Source organism: Chenopodium quinoa, unplaced genomic scaffold, assembly GCF_001683475.1.
Source record: "Chenopodium quinoa cultivar QQ74 unplaced genomic scaffold, ASM168347v1, whole genome shotgun sequence".
In the NCBI taxonomy this organism is placed as follows: Eukaryota; Viridiplantae; Streptophyta; class Magnoliopsida; order Caryophyllales; family Amaranthaceae; genus Chenopodium; species Chenopodium quinoa.
The window spans coordinates 496,371-517,277 of NW_018743099.1; the positions used below are offsets into that span (position 1 = coordinate 496,371).

At 36.6% G+C, this 20,907-nt stretch overlaps 3 protein-coding genes across 5 annotated transcripts; 1 reads left to right on the forward strand and 2 right to left on the reverse strand.

Moving 5' to 3' along the window:
* The first annotated feature begins 1,597 nt into the window (after window positions 1-1,597).
* On the forward strand, window positions 1,598-3,563 carry LOC110731784. 2 transcript variants are annotated; one of them, XM_021911665.1, is made up of 5 exons: window positions 1,598-1,637; window positions 2,493-2,663; window positions 2,745-2,851; window positions 2,987-3,062; window positions 3,158-3,563. In XM_021911665.1, the coding sequence occupies exons 2-5, from the start codon at window positions 2,577-2,579 to the stop codon at window positions 3,299-3,301; spliced, it is 414 nt and encodes a 137-aa protein (XP_021767357.1). In that variant the 5' UTR covers window positions 1,598-1,637; window positions 2,493-2,576; the 3' UTR covers window positions 3,302-3,563. The 2 variants fall into 2 exon arrangements, with proteins under 2 accessions (XP_021767357.1, XP_021767356.1); XM_021911664.1 differs by lacking the exon at window positions 1,598-1,637 and having other exon boundaries at window positions 2,422-2,663.
* Window positions 3,564-10,622: 7,059 nt separating this feature from the next.
* Window positions 10,623-13,210, reverse strand: LOC110731801. Its single transcript, XM_021911686.1, has 3 exons — window positions 12,989-13,210; window positions 12,122-12,894; window positions 10,623-12,019 (listed from the first exon to the last, which is right to left on the reverse strand). The coding sequence occupies exons 2-3, from the start codon at window positions 12,695-12,697 to the stop codon at window positions 11,930-11,932; spliced, it is 666 nt and encodes a 221-aa protein (XP_021767378.1). The 5' UTR covers window positions 12,698-12,894; window positions 12,989-13,210; the 3' UTR covers window positions 10,623-11,929.
* A 27-nt stretch (window positions 13,211-13,237) lies between these two features.
* On the reverse strand, window positions 13,238-16,180 carry LOC110731800 (protein FAR1-RELATED SEQUENCE 5-like). 2 transcript variants are annotated; one of them, XM_021911685.1, is made up of 3 exons: window positions 15,639-16,178; window positions 13,758-15,040; window positions 13,238-13,345 (listed from the first exon to the last, which is right to left on the reverse strand). In XM_021911685.1, the coding sequence occupies exons 1-2, from the start codon at window positions 15,789-15,791 to the stop codon at window positions 14,702-14,704; spliced, it is 492 nt and encodes a 163-aa protein (XP_021767377.1). In that variant the 5' UTR covers window positions 15,792-16,178; the 3' UTR covers window positions 13,238-13,345; window positions 13,758-14,701. The 2 variants fall into 2 exon arrangements, with proteins under 2 accessions (XP_021767377.1, XP_021767376.1); XM_021911684.1 differs by lacking the exon at window positions 13,238-13,345 and having other exon boundaries at window positions 13,353-15,040; window positions 15,639-16,180.
* Between the last annotated feature and the right edge of the window lie 4,727 nt (window positions 16,181-20,907).

Here is a 20,907-nt window from a genome sequence, read left to right on the forward strand (position 1 = left end):
ATGAGGATGACTTCAAGAGAAGATGTCTTCGGAATCATTCCCTGGCTTGCGGAAAGTTGTCACAAACAGCTGAAGGTAATTTCAGGGCGAAATTGTCTTCGATCATAGTTCCTGAGGCATGGAAGATGATCGTAATGCGGATGAGAATTATTTCAAGAGAAAAAATTTTGGATGATGTTCCCTTGGACGTGGAATATTATCAATGCGGAGAGGATAGTTTCAGTCGAAGCAATCTTCTGATTTGGAAGCAGTTACAAGGCGTAGCGGTTTTCAGGCGGGATGGCATTCTCTAGCTTGCAGGAGATCATCAAAACAACAACAACAGCAGCAATCGGTTACTTTCAGAGACGTGTGCTCGACGGTGCAAGATACGCGTTTCTTAACTCTTTTATCTGTTTAACTAATGCTAGTTTTGCAGGTATCGACGTTATAAGATTGATTAAGGATCGCAGAACGTTCTGAATCATTCTCCGTCCCTATCGATACTTTGGCATTCGTTTTCGAAACTTACGTTTCTCCAAACTTAGTCAAAGTGGGGGCTTCTGTAGACACCCATTTGTGTCTCCCTAAAACCAAACCTAGTGATGAGTGCCTTTCACGTCGAATCATAATCGAATGAAACGAAAGTGTGGAAAGGTCCAGTGTTGCGGAAAGTTTTATTTCTTTTCTCTTCTCTCTGTTTTTGAAAACTTTATTTTAAGAAAAAAGCCAATCCAGTTTGGTTGGTCCATGATATGGGTCCAATAGTGGTGTAGTTGGATGGGGCTTGCAAATATCTTTCCAACGATATATTATAAGCCCAATTCCGATGAATATTGAGGAAGTTATGGCCAATTTACTAAACTGGGCCCGGTTTGAGCTTTAAGTACGGCCCAATGATCTAGGGGAGGGCCTAATATAATTTATCATTCCTAATATAATTAGGAATGGTTTTGGTCTTCTAGAACATTCTAGAAGGTTCTTTTCATTCTTAATTCAATTAGGACTCTTCAGAGTTTTAATTAGATGAAATAGCATTTTCGATGGAAATTATATTATTTTATCTTCCAGTACGGAAATTTATCAGATTTTTGAAAACGCATTGAAATCCAATTTGGCGTCCAACCCCAGGCCTTGGCGCCTGGAATCAGGATTGGCGCTTGATGCTAGCCACTGGTCCTGGCGCCAATGAGCCAGGGCTGACGCCAAGGTTGTTTTGCGGTCTTCAGACTCTGTTTTGTTAAATTATCTTTTTTGGATGATTTTCTCTATAAATATCGTATCTAAAACTCCGTTTTCATTCACCAAGATTCACCAATTCTCTTTATTCTTAAGTTTTAATCAACTCTCTTCATTCACAAATCGTTCATCAATTCTTTTCATTCTTCATCTTTCTTTCATCAACTTTCAATAATATTAATTCTTTAGTATTCTTTTCTAAGCTTTGCTTTTTGATACAAAATTCCGCATTCGCAAGATCTAGAAACACCTAGCCATATTCGAAGTTGCCTTCGCCCTAGACGTGAAAGGTTTTAATTTCTGAGGGTTTGGTCCCAAATCTCTCTTTCAATTATTTAATTTAATTGTTTTGTTTATTATTTTCCTTGAAGTTACTAACGTGTGTATTTTGTTATTAGAAAGAGGTACGAGGCATCCAAGTAAGTACTTTAAGGGATTTTATTGATTAATTGATTTATGATGTAGATATCATGTTTAGATTGTTATTATGATATTCCTAGTATCATGTCTAGGGTATTTTTAATATTAAATATGATTGCTATGATGCCTTTTATTTCCTTCATAATATTTATGATTGTTAGTATCATGTTAGGGCTAAAGCTTTGATTTTTATTGTTAAGTGACATGCTAGGGTTTGTTATTAATCTTGTTAGTATCATGCCTAGGATCTTGCTATGCTTTAACATGATTATTGATTATGATTGATATTATTATTATTAATGATGTTGATTATTTATTATGTTGCTTGATTATTTTTTATTTTATTGCTTGATCACACCTTTCATTGCATGCTTAAAGGGAATTTGTATTTGCAACCATGCTTAATAAGATAATTAATAATCTTGTTAGGTTAATATGATTATAATTCAACTGATCGCCAATAATAGTTTATTTGTGCATTAATATTCAACCAACATAGATTAAACAGGTTTAGGGTTAATCTTATTGATTGTATGTTAGTCAGAAAGCGCACATGAATACGAGCAGAATAAAGTAGAGGCCTATTATTAGGGCAGGTTCAATCTCTTTTAGGTTGGATTTGTACCATCATCCCCGAACCCTTATTTGGTTCATGACCTTATGGAGTTGACGATCTCTTGGATCGTTAAGGGGTGTAACCTTCATCCTATGAACGGTTTACAAGTTCCTTACAAACTTGTTGGCTACTCTTTTGCTCTATCTTCTTCCCTTTTGGACGCCACCGTACTTTAGTGTATGATCACAGTGGGGTTCAAGCTAGTGGGATTTTAAAGGCTTGAAACTATTCCCTACAGTAACAAACTGTTGGTGCCAAGGTTTTCTTCCCTGTGCTTGACGGGTCGGCGACAAATTCGGATGAACATTGGTGGTGCCTTTTCATGGATATGGTGAAGAAGCAATTTTGGATCATTGACTCGTTATACTCGGATCCTTATGAAAGCCATTCTGAGCTTGTTACGGAATTGGTTAGTAACTTCAGTCTAATGTTTTAACCATATTTGCAATGACAAACCATGCACATTTTCTGAATTATGTTGTGTTCATAGGTGAAGGCAATTGATGTTCTGTTGCACCTGAAAGATCCCCTTTGGGAGTTGGGCACTTGTGAGTTGTGGCCTAGGCATGTGGTTGGCATGGTGAAGCAAACCGATACGTAAGTACCATGAATTTGGCATTGTTAAAGGTCATAGTTTTATACTTTTGAATGTTAAATGGTATTTCACACTTATGATAAGTACATGACATTTATCAGTTAAACTAACCACATGTCTTGCTACTCATGGAGCAGCTTCTCCTGTGGTGTGCTAATGCTTGGTTGCATTAAACACTGTGCCAGTAATTCTTGTCTTTCTACTTACCCGATGGTATGTTTGCTGTGTATTATATACATGATATTGAACTTGTTTAATAATAGTTAATTTGGGGCAAAATATTGATATTACTACGTTGCGTGTTGTAGGAGAAGAACTTGAGGAAGAAGTTGTTTTTGGAGGATGCAAATAACCCATGCAATGAATTGCTAGTGAAATTTGATGAAATTCTCCCAAAGGAACGAGTCTGGCCCAAAAGGACTGCGTCTACGCAAACCCACTCGGCGAGTTAGTTGTGTGTTTTGTAATTTGTGGTGTTTGATTTGTGTCCTTGATTTTTGGAAAAACTGTCAACTTTAGATGTGATGACAAACTATGGTTGGGTTGACAATGTAGACATATTGTATGTGGCTGGCCCAAAAGGACATTGCATTTGGCTCTTAAGGATTTTGGTATTTGTAGAAATGAAATTTGGTATTTGTACTTAAAAGGACAAATTTGGCCCAAAAGGACATTGCATTTGGCTGGCTCAAACTCATTTTGTGTAGAATTGAAATTTGGTATTCATACGCTGGTATCTTACCGTAATTTGTACATTCTTAAAACAAGTAGATTCTGAAAAATACAAAGTACTAAACAATGAATATATCAATTTGCGTCACTTAATTAGTACTACAACTATATTAGTACTTAACACGTAAATAGTACATACAACTATATTAGAACTTAACACTTAAGAGCCGGTAATTAGTACAACAATTAAATTCGTACAAATGACATTTTTAAGCACTCAAAACTGAATTAGTAATTGACATCCGATGGCCGAGTCAACAAAACTCGAAACAGACTCCGATGTCCAGTTTAGACCTTGAGCAGAGTCACTTCCATGGTTCGTCTCATACAAATGGACTGCGTGTTGTAGACGTTTGACATACTCGGGTGGGTAGTCATTGTAGGTGAACGGTTCGGCAGTTACAAGAGACAAGTTAGCCACCTCATCATAGCCATTTTCACACAACATTTTGCGTCTGAAAGCCATGCGCTGCTCGGGGATGTTAGTAATAGCCTCGGTTGGATCCTCTTTTGTGAATTGAAGCCATTTATAAGTAACCTTGATTCCTTGTTCAGCAGGAGTAGTGAACTTCTTGCCAACAAGTACAATTCCCCACTCATTCCCCTTGCCAATTTCCTCATCAACATCCAACCACCAATCCTCAAGGTATGTAAAAGACTCAAAGAAACGTTTGAGGTAGGTGTGGTAAAGGGCGTAGGCATAACACTCAGCTAGAGACCTCCTTAAGGTTCTCAAGTTGAAATAGATGGCTATGTTTGCAACATCGACCAAGTACCACATGAAACAAAAAGCCTCCTTACGAAAGTAACGTGCCCTACTAACATTGAACAGAGTTAAAAAAGGGTAATTTGGGTGGAAATCAATCCCTTTGATTGGTTCTTCTAAGCCACCCCGTGCGATTGTGGGTAGTTGATGACAAAGCATCATACGATGGCTGTACTTTGGCATGTACATGTCCCTAATCATAGCCTTTGGATCGTGTACCCCCGTTTTCTTGATCTTGGCCACCCTTCGTAAGAACTTCTTTCGTTTCCTTTCCTCACGCGAATTAGCTGCACCAACAATGAAAACAAACATATATTAGTACCTCATAAAATACCTCTATTTATTCAAGAATTACCATTTGACAAATACATAAAGTGCCACTGCAATAAAAATTAATAAAGTTAGTGTGTAAATAGTACTACTACAGATGCCATATGTTATACTCATTGAAATGTGTTTGCCTTTGATCTAAACCTAATAATTCGTAGAACTAATACCTTTGTTACCCATGTTCTTGTATTTGATTTTGTTGTTAGGAATTTTTGTGGTGCTAATTTATGAAATGATTTCCATGTTAAAATTTTCTGTTCATTTATAGACGTAGAACTGGCTGTGATTTGAATACATCCAACTGCCTTTGCTGTAACATTTACTAAGTTATGCATTGAGCCCAACGAGATGGGACTTACATTCAATTACATAATTTTCTTCACAATGTAGGTTTTCATTGTGACAGTTGTATCAAAATCAATTACATAATTTTCTTTACCCACCCAACCTTGTACTTCAACTTAAATGATGCTCTTTAGTAGCTTTTTTAAGTGTTGCATTGAGCCCAACGAGATACAAAGCTTTAAAACATTTACTGCATTACTTGTAGTGTTCATTTAATTCTAGTTGGTAGTTGGTGGACCTTTCAAGTATAAGCTGAATTCCGGATACAAAGCTTAAACTAACTGAGTACAACGTTAAAGGGACCATAATGGCATCCTACTTCATCTTAATGGTACAATATATGACCACAATGGTACTTACATTAAATCACTAGAACCTTTTAGGGACCATAATGGCATCCTACTTAATCTTAATCTTAATGGTACAATATTTGACCACAATGGTACTTACATTAAATCAGTAGAATCTTTTAGGGACCATAATGGCATCCTACTTAATTTTAATGGTACAATATATGACCACAATGGTACTTACATTAAATCACTAGAACCTTTTAGGGACCATAATGGCATCCTACTTAATCTTAATCTTAATGGTACAATATTTGACCACAATGGTACTTACATTAAATCAGTAGAACCTTTTAGGGACCATAATGGCATCCTACTTAATCTTAATGGTACAATATATGACCACAATGGTACTTACATTAAATCACTAGAACCTTTTAGGGACCATAATGGCATCCTACTTAATCTTTTTGGTACATTATTTGACCTCATTGGTGCTAATTTTAAACTAACAATAAAGTGGCACCATTATGATCGTAAATGGTACCCTACAAATCCTGGAACATACCTTACGTAGCATAAGATGATGATGTCCATTAAATGGGTTCAACACCTTTGTGTGTGATGCGAAAAGGGCATCGCCGCCCTACTATGGAGGTGTTTGTATTTTATACCACCAACCATTCGCGATACCAGGACTTAGAATTGTTGTCGTATTGCTTAGAAATGAACATCTTGTTCGAGAGTTGTTGTGCCCATTTCTGTCCTAGTGATGCCTTGACTTCCCGGCTAGAAGTGAATGTTTGCAACATTGCGTTATTATGTTCGAAAACATCGAGAACCTCATTCACCACCACAAATGCAATGTTGTAGGTACTCGCTATGTGTTTCATCTTTTTAGATATTTCCACTAATACTTCACTCCTCTCCATGAATCCTTTTGCGGTGTTGTCATGTGCATGCCTGAACAAGTATGCTATAGAGTCAAGTATAACGACTCTTGTGTGTCGGCATTCTTCATGTGAGGCCAACACAATTTGTTCGACTTGGTTCAACACCAAAAATATTTGATCAGGATTGTCGATTTTTTTAACATGGACGGAGGACAAAGGATCTTCCCCCACTAGTGAATCACAAATAATCTTGCTAAGATCATTTAATCTCCTTAAAGGAAACACCGGGCATGCTTGAATGTATATCGATGACCCGTACAAACCATCTGGAGGCTTGAGCATGCAAGTCAGGAGAAGTTGCAAACATATTTGTGTTTTCCCCACTCCGCTTTCCCCGTATATTTCAGTTAACTCACCCGATTGTATGCCACCATCTAAGATAAAATCTACGATATCACATTTCGTTTTCAATTTTGGTTTCATTTTGAAATAAAATGTTCAAAGGGGGTGTAAGTTATATTCAGTATTTCAATATATAACCATAATTTTGGAATTGTAATTGTAAAAGATAAAATAACCACCTAATACTCAACACTTGGGAAAGGATGTACTATTTTAACTTTTATGAATTTAAAGGGATGTGAATTTAAAGGGATGTACTATTTTAACTTATATGAATTTAAAATTTAATAAAGTACAGCTAATGTCTTGCTTCAGCCAACTACATTGTTTTGTCATGTCAATCAATCTTGAAGCTTTTTTAGTTGGACAGTGTTTATTAAAAGCATAGGGTAAAACCACACGGTAACACCCTAGGGTAAAATATTAGTAATAGATCTAATTATAACCTACTGTGCTGGGGTGATGAATAGTCATGTCAAACACAGATTTTGTTGTGAGTTTGAACATATTGCTTGTTGCGTTGAACGCTACAGTTGTAGTTGGATGATTTATTATTTCAGTTGTCATTTTATTGTGGTCAGTAACCCCTCCACACCCAAAAAACAAACACCCAAAAAACAATCTCAAGTGTAGCCATGTCCACCCGTCTCTGTAGTATGCGCAACATATGGGGTCGCCTAATGTAGCCACACCCAGCTGAACCCGTCATGTACTTTAGTGGCTTCTTAACCTCAATTGAGCCCGAGCTCAAGTTCAACGAGATAAGTTAATATGATGCGGAAGATTACTTCCTTAATATGGACCCAATTCCTGTGAACATCGTCCGCGAACAACTAATTAATTCTCTTGACGATGACACCACCACCTTCATCCCCGACAGCATCATGGAGGTTAGTGACTTCGACACAAGGGCTGCTTACTATCCTACGCTGTCCGATCTAGAAGGGTACCTCCACAAGGGTGTCCCGGTGTTAGCAAGGTGGTTGTGTTAGAAATCCATGGCTGTGGTTGGTGCTCCCTTCATACCGTTAGATTTGATCCCTATTTTCGATCGTAAGCCACTCGTGATGACCGACCATCTTCCAATCTACACTATTCCTTTGATTGAAAAGCACATTTTCATTGGCTCAAAAATTTCTACTGTTCATGTCATGGAAGTCAACCTCAACATTAGATTGGTTACTTTGAATGTGTTCACATCTACAACAACCTTAAGACATATTCGGTACCATCGAATCTCTGTTTGTGGCTCGACGGAAGACATTACGGCGGGTGCTCCATGTTTTCCAAAAGGGGCTACTTTTATTGTGTGGAATGCACGGAATGTGAACCGTCCATCTTTCAAGGATACGTTCAACAAGCTATACAATGCCTTTTCCCCGGAAGTGGTGGTGGTGACAGAGGCCAGAGCTGACGCTTCTTTGCTCGGGTACGTGAAAGACGTGTTTCAAGGGGTGTACTCGGTTGATGGCTTCGGATTGGTCAGTGGGTACTACAGTCTGCTTCTAATTTGGCAAAAGGCAGACGTTAATCCTTGGATCACTCACAGGAGTCATGCGAGCAACGGCCACCAAATGGGCGTTGATGTTCAGGTTTGTTACATACCATTTCTTTATTTGTCTTTGGTTTTTAATAATTGATTAGATTGTCATTCATTGGTTAGTTTACTAATTCTGTAATTTCTAAATAATTGAATGTATAATATTGTAATTGACTGTATAATATGGCCCTATTTAATTTTGTGTTCTACTTATTTCCTAAATGAATCCAGGCAGGAGCAAAATTTTATCCAAGCCCCGATCGACTTCACCCTGCATCGACTTGGTACGAAGACAGAGGAGGGAATGAAGATGGAGCTGTGCATTCTGACAACGACCACTTATCTATTTAGACACTGCTAGTGTAGCGGGAATTTGCTATGACTCTTATGACTTATTTTAACTTGCTATGATTTCACTACGGCTAAATTTTATGTTACGTATCTAGTAGTCGGATGTAATAGCTTTATTATGTATGTTGTTATGTTTAAAATTTTATTATAATGTTATGTTCTACCTTATTTGACTATCTCATAAAACCACATTTAGGTTCTTTGTTTGCCATAATTAAATCAAAACCATTAATCCTAAGTTTTCATTCAACCAACAGCATTTATCTTAAACTATATATTTCAAGTGAAAATACATAGATAACCCATAATTTTAGTAGCTATTTTAATACCATTTTAATACCAATCTTAAACTATCAAGTGAAGATACGCAATACTAGAGGAGCAAGTACAATTACAAGAATTACATATTTCATAGTAGCAATTCTCTTCTCAATTACATCAAGCCTCTGCCCAATCTCAACTACACCAATATTGGTGCTTCTTACCATATCCTCCTCCCTTGCCCATTGCCAAAATGAACAACCCCTGCACTTGTAGTATGGTCGTCTAGGATTAGCCTCCGATAGCGAAATACGGAATTCGGTTATTGCTTGCCCCCCGCAGTTGCAACGCTTCGCAGCCACCCACAAAATGTCGCCGCCGGCTCCAAAATTGTTTCCAAGGCCAACTGAAGATGTTGTGTTTAAAGACATGATTAATCTAATTCCAATATCGGTTTTCATTTTACTTTGACTGAATTGCAAATGGGTATTTGTGTATTTATAACCAAAGGCAAATGAAAGATCTTTTAATTGTAGCCGAAATTTTGGGCGATAAAACAACGAAAACTTTGGCGCTTTTGGGCTTTTTGGGCCTTTCACATAACACACGTGGTCTTCTGTTACATCCTATTCACTATCACTACCACTAGGGGGTCTAAATTAGGCTTACAGTGGTACAAAAGAATATTGAAACTGGTAATTTGTTGTTTTCAGTGGTCTTTCCTTTAATTTCAGTGGTAAAATTTTTTAAAGTACATTAATTAATTAATTACACCATAATATTGCCAAAAAATGCACTATTCATTTGTTAATCCCACCTCCAAATTGTAACAACCTACATATATTAAACCATTAATCGTCAATATGACAAAGTTCGAAGTAAAGGTTTATCTATGATAACCATAGAAACATAAAAGGGAAACAAAGGTTTATCTTCATTATCTTCCTGATAACATTACCAATTCGTATCATCTTACTTACAAGGGAATAATAACATAATACATGAATTTCTCATATTTGATTGTAGTGATACATCCCTCCCACCATCATCAAACATTATTTATTTATAACAAATACTATTTATTTATAACAAAATGCATGAATAATGTATTGGTTTCCTCTTACTGTAATGATGATACCCTAGGAAGACTTAGAGGTACCCTAACAAGACTTAGAGCTACTAATTTTTCACCTAGAGGTAACCCTTCGTTAACAGTTGGTAACACTAGTGCATCAAATGATAGTCCCAGTTGAACTATTATTTATGACAGTAAAAGTACATAGTTAATGGTACCCTAAATAGTTACAGTGGTACCCTAAACAATTACAGAGGTTTTACAGACGTAGTGGTACAGCATCAAGTCTCAAATGGTAATAAGTTGTTGTCAATGGTATGAAACCAACACATAATTGGACGTTTGAAAATGATGAACACACAACTTGAACATTATTCAAGTATTATATAAATATATCAAAAGTATTACAATAACATATCAACAGTATCAATTCCATTTATTAAATACATGGTGTCACTATATGGTAAAATGGTATTAATATTTATGCTTTTTAGTGAAAATATACAGAAATAAAAGTATATGTGATGAGACAATAAAGGTTTATCGAATTGTTATAACTAAACAAGTAACGACTTTCATGTGATCTTTCTACCCAAAATATCACTTCCAAGTTCCTAACTACATTCATTAGTGTTAAAGGAGCTTCAATACATCATTGTCACCAAAATAAAATCATGATACCCACTGCTTATTTTACTTATTAATATATAAAATTGCATCTTCCATTTCTTCTTAATTTGATTGTACTATAATTTATCTCAAAGGTACCATTGTTGGACTTAAAGGTAACCCTTACTTCACTAATACCAAGTACTGAGTAGTACCCTAATAAGTTACAATGGAACCTTAACAAGTTACAGTGGATCCTAATAACTTTCACCCTCCCATTGACCTTTTAACAAATTCAGATAGATCTTTAAGCTTTTAAGTTGGACCTTAACAATTAAAATATACACCCAGTTGGACCTTTTAGGTCTCAGTGGTACCATTAACTACTTCAATTGGACTGACTACCCAGGGTTTAGGTAGTAACCAATGTCATTCGTACCTTTAACCAATGTCAAAACCAATGTCAGCGATACCATTAAGTAGTTCAATTGGACCTTTACAGTTTCAGTGGACCTTTAACAAAATACGTAGTAACAGTGCTTAAACAATAACAACCTGGACCAAATGACATACTTAATTAAAAAACAACCTGGCCCAAATTAAACAACCTGACGTGGCCCAAATAACATCAATGATTAAAAAAATAATTACACATACTTAATTAAACAACAACTGTGGCCCAAATTAAACAACCTTGGCCCAAATAACAACCTGGCGTGGCCCAAATAACATCAATGATTAAAAAAATAATTACACATACTTAATTAAAAAACAATTGTGGCCCAAATTAAACAACCTTGGCCCAAATAACAACCTGGCCCAAATTAAACAACCTTGGCCCAAATAACAACCTGGCACAAATTAAACAACCTGGCCCAAATAACATCAATGATTAAAAAAAAATTAACACTTACTTAATTAAACAACAACCTAGCCCAAATTCATGACCATCACATTTTCCCCAAAAGGTTAAATTTTCCTTTACAAAGCAATGGCAAAACCATATAGCATCATATGGTTTTCAAAGTTATAAGTTAGATTTCTTTACAAAAAATTGACCTGTTACGCTACCCATATCCCAGAATTACTACACAAAAAGGGTGGGCAGAAATGCAATGTACTTTACAAAAAATTGACCATCAACACCACTTTTTACAACTAGTAAAACTACCCATATCCTAGAATTACTACACAAAAAGGGTGGGCAGCATTGCATTGTTAAAATGTTAGCCTACTTGGTACTGTTGGACCCACCATGGGTGGGAGTCTCGCTCATACTTCCAGGCCTCACCATGTACGGGAACTGAGAACCAGCCGTATTAGGCGACATATAACCACCCCCCATTTGCATCGCCATTCCATGCATTTGATAGTACTGTTGGTACGCCAAATAATGTGGATGTGGGGGGAGGAAAAAAGGCCTCTGACTTGGAGAATTAGCAACCCCAACAGAAGGAGGCCGCTCCACCCCATGCAACGAAGTGAATTACCCCAAAGACCCATCTCCATCTGTCATTTGAATGCCTCCTACACAATGAGGACTGTAACCCATCATAGGAAATGGATGTTGTTGTTCCTATTAGAACCAAATACACCCCAATAAGCAAAACAAAGAGATAACCAAAAATAAATATAACAATTATTTTCAAATTCAATAATTAACGTATCAGTGACTTACCTGTGAAAAAGAGGATTGAAGGTTGTTTTGAGAGCCCCCAGCAGATGCAGCACTTCCTTGTTTTCCACTACTCCTCTTGTTACCCGGTTTTTTCGAATTTTCAACACAAGACTTGTACCTCGAAGCAGTGGTACGGTGAGGAGGTTTCTTCGGAATTGGCGGGTCCTTTATGGTAGCAAGTTGTGTAAACAGGTCCTTCGCACAAATTCCTTGCTTTTCAGTATCAGGTGGTGAAGCCTCTTTTTCAAAACAAACAGAAGAAGGTGTCCCATTACACCCCAAAAGGACAGATCTGTTTCGGGTTAACATGGACAATTTCTCTTCTACTTGTATATCAAGCAACTGCAAACCATTCAACACTACATCGGAAGCACTCTTGCAAATAGAAGCCTTAGAACAAATGGGAGAGAAATTCACCATCATCTTATCAAATCTACATACGACCTCCGTCTTGCTAGGATCATGGTACTTCACTTTCACTCTAGTGTGCTTCCTAATTACATCTTTCCTCCAACGACGTAGGATGTACTTATCAGGAATTCCTCTACAGTTGTTCATCTGAAACACCATAATCATATGGCGACATATGATACCATGGCAATCGAAGTACCTTCATTCACAATCTGCTTCTTTTGTGCTGCTATTGTATGTCACCTTGTACACCCGTTTCCTCTGAGAGGGTACTTCCTTCCTTGAATTCTTAGGTTTCCACCAAACAATATCCTCAAGCACATGTTCTATCAATGTATCAGAGATCTGCCGCTTCTCCAAACCTGTAACATGTACAATATAAACAAAATTCAATCTGCGAAAAAATTCTTGAAATGTGTACAACATTGAAATGTAGACTTAGTTGTGCCTCCCTACCCGTCACATATAGCAGCCTAGTGCACTCCCTTTGGACTTCTTTAAATTTGGCATCGGTATATATTTTCCGAAACATAGACTCAGCTGGGAATGATGTCATGGGCTGCCTAACATATCTGGAGTTGTTATCATCAGCTCTTTTCTCAGTAACGACTCTAACCTCAAGAGCTTCACAATATCTCTCCACAAATTCACAAAGCAATGTATGCCGGCTCAAATAACCATCGAAAAAACTACGGCTCAAATAACCATCGAAAAAACTATGTATACTCTCAATTCTCTGGGTTGTTTTCATGCCGGCCCAAAAAAGATGCTTCACGAACGCAGGTATCCACATATCACGTTCACCATACAAGCCTTCAAAAAACTTCAAATAAGTGGAAAATAACAGAAACACTAAATGGCACAAAATACATGTATAACAACACACATCTCATGTATAACACATTAACTGAACTGATCCAAAAGGCCTGGTCTAACACACACCCAAACCAGGAATAGGCCTCTGTGTATAACACAATAGTAAATACAGCAGAAGCATAAATAATATTTTACAACATTATACCAGAAGAGTATTAATACCAACAAAGCATAAATAATAGTACTACTACCATAAACATAAGTAATATTTTAAAACCTAAATTACAATAAATAGTAGAAGCATACAATATTTAACCCATAAAAAACAGAAGCATAAAACCCGACTACAACATTCCTTTTTATGTCGGAATAATTAATAACATTAAAGTCATATTTTAGAACTACAAACCTTCCAACCACTCGTCCGTTTCACATTCGTGTTTCTTGATCACCTCTGCCCACCGTCGTTCAAACTCTTCAATGTCCAAACTATCATACACAGCACTCTCTAAGTCTACCTTCAACTCGGGATAATTTGGATGCTTTCCCAGCTTGGTAGAGAATTTTTGCAATATATGCCAAATACACCACCTGTGTGTGGTCCCTTTCATTGTAGTCTTCAAAGCTTTCCTCATCGCAGGGTCCTGATCTGTTAGTATTGCAACCGGGGTTTTGTTGTTCATACACCGCAACCAATTGCTATAAACCCACTCAAAGGTCTCAACAGTCTCTCTCCTAACAAGCGCGCACCCAAAAAGAATTGTTTGACCATTGTGGTTAACTCCCACAAAGTTGCAAAATGGTAACTTGTACTCATTAGTCAAGTATGTGGAGTCAAAACAAACTACATCTCCAAACTCCTCATATGCCATGCGACACCTAGCATCTACCCACAAAACATCCTTCAACCTACCCTCTTCATCAACTCGATAAGTGTAGAAAAAATCAGAGTTATCATCAACCATAGTTTGAAAATAGCTAAACATTGCTTTAGCGTCACCTTCATCAAAATTTATTTTCCTGAGCTTAGCCACTTCCTCATGAAGGTCTTTCTGGGCAAAGGGCATGTTCTCCACCCCGTTACGCTCCCTGGCCATTTTATTATATATTTTTGCCACGGGAACCCCACATCGCCGCTCGTTGAAAAGCTGCCTCACAACATGTGGATTTTCCACCAGAAACTTCTTCCTCAACCTACTTATATTCTTAGCCTTTCCTGGAGTCGGTGTGTGTCGACAATGCTTAAGTTCTGCCCGCTAAACAACCCATTCCCCACGTTCATTAACATTAGCATACACATTCACAGGACAGTCAACTTTCTTACTCCTCCTCTTCACACCAACCGCTTCATCCTCACACAACCTGAGCATCGGTCACTAGACTAGCATCCACCTTCTTCCGCTTCCTATCAGGCAACCCAAAGCACTCACATGTCCATAAACAATTCCTTCTCATTTTGGCATTAGGCCCTTTCCCTACTTTACAAGCACTAGTACGAATAACACCAAATCCATTTTGCTTCCCATATTCCCTAAAATATTCATCAAGTTCCTGCCATGACTGGAAAACCATCCCAACTGAAGGAGGAGGAAGACCAACATCCACTTCAACAAACTCCTCTATCTCAACTGATATTGCAACACTACTAAAACCTTTCTTTGGAGTCTTATAAGACTCTTCACCAACCACAACCTTCATTCAAAAAAAATATAACAACATATATAATACATCCATATTTCAAAAATAAATACAACTAATTAAAACCATAGACATATCCAAAAACTAATTAATCTAAAACAACTACCCAACAACAAAGGATAACTTAAAGAAAATATTAACATCGGGCGCAAATCATAATATGTGTAATATTCAATATAAACCTTTTGCTTTAATATCTTCCATCTTAATTATTTATTCAACTGGGAGAGCTCACTACTGAACCTTTGTCTATATTCAATATCAACCTTTTGCTTTAATACTTCCATTTGACTGAGAAACTATAACAATTAAATAGACAAAATTAAATGCTACCAATAACAACAACTACTCAATCTTAACCAAATTACACTAAACAAAACAGTGATCTTCAATTTCAGACAACAGAACTCCTATACACATTCAATTTTCCAATTCAATTTTCCACTTCATTTGTCAATTACAATTTCAATTTCACTAATCCAATACGATTGAAACCTAATTTACTGCCTAATATTACTCAAAACACATACTTCACAATAAATGACATCAAACCCTATAAATCGATTTTCGTGTTCATTTGTTAAATACTTACCCCTTTCAACAACTCCCTTAAAGCAGAACCGTCATTCACCTCTTCGACCTGACCTCCTCCTCCGCCATCATTCACCAGATCAAGCATCATTACGTCATCATCGCCGGTGTTACTAACGACAGCTTCGTCGTGAGTAACACCATCTCCAACCATTGCATTCGCCTAACGTAGATACTTTTCTGATATTTCTTCTACAGTTTTTGCCTTTTAGAGTTTGGGAGAAATAAGGTAGAAGAAGACTAATTTTTTTGCTTTTCCGAAAATTATTCAACAAGTACACATTTTTTATTATTTTATTCTAATGTCACTATCATTCTTTTAGGACCCCCCCTCAGCATATTAGTATTTTATTCAAATGTCACTATCATTCTTTTAGGACCCCCCGTTTTATTTTTTAGCTAAACGGTTTCTTTTCCCTCCAAAACCAGCCCCGTTTTAATATATTATCCACTTAATTGCAAAATTGCCATTGTGAGACAATACCCAAATGTCTCACAACCCTGCATTTCTACTTTCTCCACGTAAACCTCTCATTACGCCACGTCATCCACTTAGCTTCTCAGTACGCCACGTGGCTCTCCTTTCTAATTGTTTTTAATTGCACGTCATGCACTTATAATAAAAAAGAATCTCCACAACATTTGAACATGTAACCTATAATTCTAAAACTAAGTGTCTTACATATGTGGTATTTATATTATCTTTTGAATACAAACTATTAATATATTGCGATTGATAATAAGAAAAACAAATTTAATTACAAGAAATTTGAGTTGGAAATTAAAATGTATATTAATGATCAACTTCATATAATGACACGAGGCATCGTCCGGGCCCAATTACTAGCTAGCTTCTTATTATTTGTAGCAAAGGAGTTTTAGTTGTAGACATAAAAATATATTTATTGTTATTAATAAGAAACGGAAATAGTATATAGAACAGACAATAGATTAAAAAATTGTTTTGGTAAGTTTAAAAGGCATATAAAGGCACAAAAAGACTTGCGTGGACCTGGTCCACAATAATATTATTGTGGACCCGAGGTCTATACACACGCAACTGACATTATATTGAACATAGTGACCATTATTTTTAACATAATAACCTTATTTTCTAACATAGTAACCTTTATTAAAACTACTACAACGTTTAATAATATTGTGAACTTGAAATACGACATTATTATCCTAATTTTAACATAGTGGCCTTTATTATTCATATTGATCAGTATATAAAATATTTCATTACAAAAATAACCACTTAGGCCTATATATAACCAAAATGATTTTTATTTCAACATAGTGACCTTTTTTTTTTAATTATAGTGACCCTTTTTTTATTAATAAAACAACCATACTTTCTCTAATGTTAGTGGTCCACAATAAATTAGTGTGAACCAGGTCCATTTAAGAATTTGTAATAAAGGCATGCCTAAGGCCGGATCAAAATGTCCCTAAACCACCCAATTTAGAAAATTTCTCGGCTTGAAATTATCAACACACAAACCCAATATAATTTTGGTGATTTTTTTTAGTAGCAATGAAAATCAAGCTGACAAACTATGTTAGAGTGTTTGATAATTTTAATATAAATGAATGACTACAAAATTTATGGTCACCATTACATTGGTTATATATTTAAGGGAAATTTATGGATGAAGCTTATTATCTCCTAGAAATAAAAGTTATAATCCTTACAAAAAAAAAAACAAAAACAAAGAAAATCTCTTGGTAGGGGCTAGATATATCATCAAGTCTTCAACCAACAACTCATCATATATAAACGTAGTACAAATTTGGCACCTTCATTTCGAACATCTATCCTATCTCTGAAGCTACAATCAGTTCTTTGTTTGACTTCAAGGAAAATGTAATGTAGGCATTAGGCATGCATGTACAAGTAGTGCGTACAATTGCTGTGAACTGCGGTCCTCTGCACAATTGTCATTTGTCATGTCATATACTCATTTTGGTATCTTTCATAATTGTAGATTTGTAGATGATATTGCGAATTTACAGTAAAGAAGCACTCTAGTACGAAAAATCACATGAGACAAAGTTATAAGGGACCTTACATGTGAAGGGGAGTGTTGAAGAATAGACCTCCTAAGTATCACCACATGTAAGTGTTCCACATTGCCACATTGGTTGAAGAACGAAGAGATAGTCAAACACTTTATAAAGCTAAGGGGATAAACCTCCTGTTGCCATGTGGTTTTGAGATAGAACCTCCTTTGGACTTGTGAAGTGGATTCTCTCTCTTAGTTTGCGGGTGCGGCACACAGAGGCGGACCTACCTACGTAGTAATAAGGGGTAGCACTTGCTACCCCTAAAAAAAATAATAACACTGTTAATCAAAGAGACCTGTTTTTTTGAAATAACAGGTCTCTTTGATTATTCCATAGCAAACTAATACCTGACCTGCTGACCAGCCCGCTTCCCCTTTTAAACAAAAAGAGACCGGTTGTATAAAAACGGGTCTCTTAGGTTATTTTTTTAATTTTTTTTTTAACTTTTTTCTTTTGACTTTATTATTATTATTTTTTACTTTTGTTCTACTTGTATTAGTTGTATCTTGTATGTGTGTATGTGTTTATGTGTGTATAATTAATTTTGTATTCATCCATTTTTTTTAAAGGCTTTCATTCAAATAGTAAAATCTATGCTTTTTAAGTAATAATACAAATTTGTTTAAAAACTTTAATCATTTTTTTAAAGAGAACTTAAATTATTTTTTAAATATCGTACATGATACCCAATCTAACGAAAAGATTATATAAAATGAGTAGCTTATTCATTCTCTTTATATTAAGACCCCTTGGCCTTCATTTGATGAATTTCTGTACATTTTAATTGCATTTTTCATTTTTTCAATGCACATATTTAGTAAGTAATACATTTACTAATTAGTTTTATACGAGAAATAATTTCATTTTATTTATATTATACCAGTATAAATTATCATATAGTTTATAACCTTACGAATAATAGATGCGGAGTAAATATATACAAAAGTAATTAATTTATCGGACATATGGAGTATACTTTTTAATTTGATCATTGTGTTATATTGACAATTAGAATATTAATTTTTCTATATTTGTAAAAATACATGTTAAAATTTTAAAAGCTAATTATCAATTGATAATGTATACAAAATGTATTTTTTTTTTGGTGCTCACGAGGGGCAAAGCCCCAGAAAGGAAAAACAAACTATTAACTAGGAATTAAACGTGGCAAGGCCACACCAACAATATCATCATGAAGAATACGTCCTAATTCTATAGGAGGGAATTGAATCAACTCGATACTGTTGTTCTGGATGACGCCTTGGTTTGCTATCCAGTCCGCGACACGATTTGCTTCTCTGTATATGTGGATTATTTGGACTTGCCAATTAGAATTTTCGATAAGCTGCTTGCAGTGGCGTATGATATGGTATCCTTGGCCTCTGTGAGTTTCTTCAGTAGTTAGAGCTGCCACCACCAGTTGGCTATCTGCTTGAACCTGGAGTTTTGCAGCATTCATTCGTTGTGCTAGTTCCAACCCATATTCAATAGCTTTCAATTCAGCCATATAGGCATCACATACACCAATCTTGAGTGAGAAAGCATGGAGCATTTTACCAGTGTAGTCACGAATTAGCCCCCAACTCCCTGTTGGTCCAGGGGTTCCTTTAGCTGCACCATCCGTGTTGAGCGCCAGCTACCCTACAGGAGGTGCTAACCAACGAACAAAAGCTTCATTCCTTGTTCTTGCTTGCTGAGAGTTAACTTGAGCGTCTTCTCCCAAAACACGCCATACCTCTTCGAACCTTGCAAGAAGAAATTGATTTATATTGAAGGGTATGTCTTGAGTTCTATCAAATACTACATTGTTCCTCCACCTCCAAATCCACCATAAGGTAATTGCAAAATAGGTTGGCCAAACCTCAGGGGAAAGATTGCTTCGCACTTGATGTTTAATGTTAAACCCAATCCATTGCTTTAATGAACCTTGGTAGAAGCTGCCAGTAGCAGCTGGGCCTCCAACTTGCCTCCAAACCTCCTTTGCCGCTTTGGAATCTCTTAAGACATGAATTGTAGTTTCTTCAAAGTCCTTGCAAGTTTTACACCAAGGAGAGTTAGTGAGATTGCACTTCAACCGATTAGCATTAGTCATGAGCCGATCGTGCATTGCTAGCCAAAGGAAAACTTTGGCTCGTTGCTGAACCTTTAGCTTCTAGATTAGACTCCAAGTGCCATCATTCCCAGGATCATCGTCACGACGAATGATTGTCATTGCGGATTTTATAGAAAATTTTCCTTTTGATCCCCCATTCCAATATAACAAATCCCCTATGTCGTTGTCTTTTCTCAAGGCATGAGCCTCAATTAATCTCAGCACATCAGGGGGGAGGAGCTCAGCGAAGGAATCCCACTTCCAACCACTTTCCTCATCCCATAGTTCTTCGACCGTTGCCCCATCTAGCTGCTCCGAAATAGTGTCAATTGCAGCTGCTCTAAGAGGGCTAGACATCGCCCAATTATGGTCCCAAAAGAGAGTGGACGATCCATTTCCCAAAGCAACTCTTGAACCTGCCGAGATATATTTTGCATTCTCAGAGATTCCTTTCCATACATTCGACATATTAGCTTTAGTTTCAAACATATCCATATCGCACCTTCCTTTACAATACTTTTCTCGTAGCACTCTTGCCCATAAGGCATTAGGCTCACCTAGGATGCGCCAACCGAGCTTGGTCAAGAATGTCGCGTTAGTATTACTAGCTGATCGAATTCCTAAGCCTCCTTGTTCCTTCGACTTTTGTAAAACATCCCATGAAATTATATGAATTTTCCTGTGTTCCTCATCTCATCCCCACACAAAGCGCCTAATTCTTTTATCAATATCGTCACAAATTGAAATGGGAATTCTGGGTGTTTGCATTGCATACGAGCTCATTGTTGTCAAAGTTGTTTTTGCTAGGGTGATTCTTCCAGCCATCGAAATGTATTTCGACTTCCACCCTGCGAGTCTGCGATCTATTTTCTCACATAAATATGCAAAGGTGTTTCGGGTGACTCTACTTGTGAGGGTAGGCATGCCAAGGTACATACCTAAGTCTTCCGTTTCATCGATTCCCAAAGCATGGCAAATTTCTTGAATTTTTCCAATAGCCATATTTTGAGAAAAATGAACTTTTGATTTTGGATAGCTAATTTTCTGACCCGAGGCGCTACAAAATCTAGCAAGGCACTCTTGAATAACCACCGCTTGATCAATATTA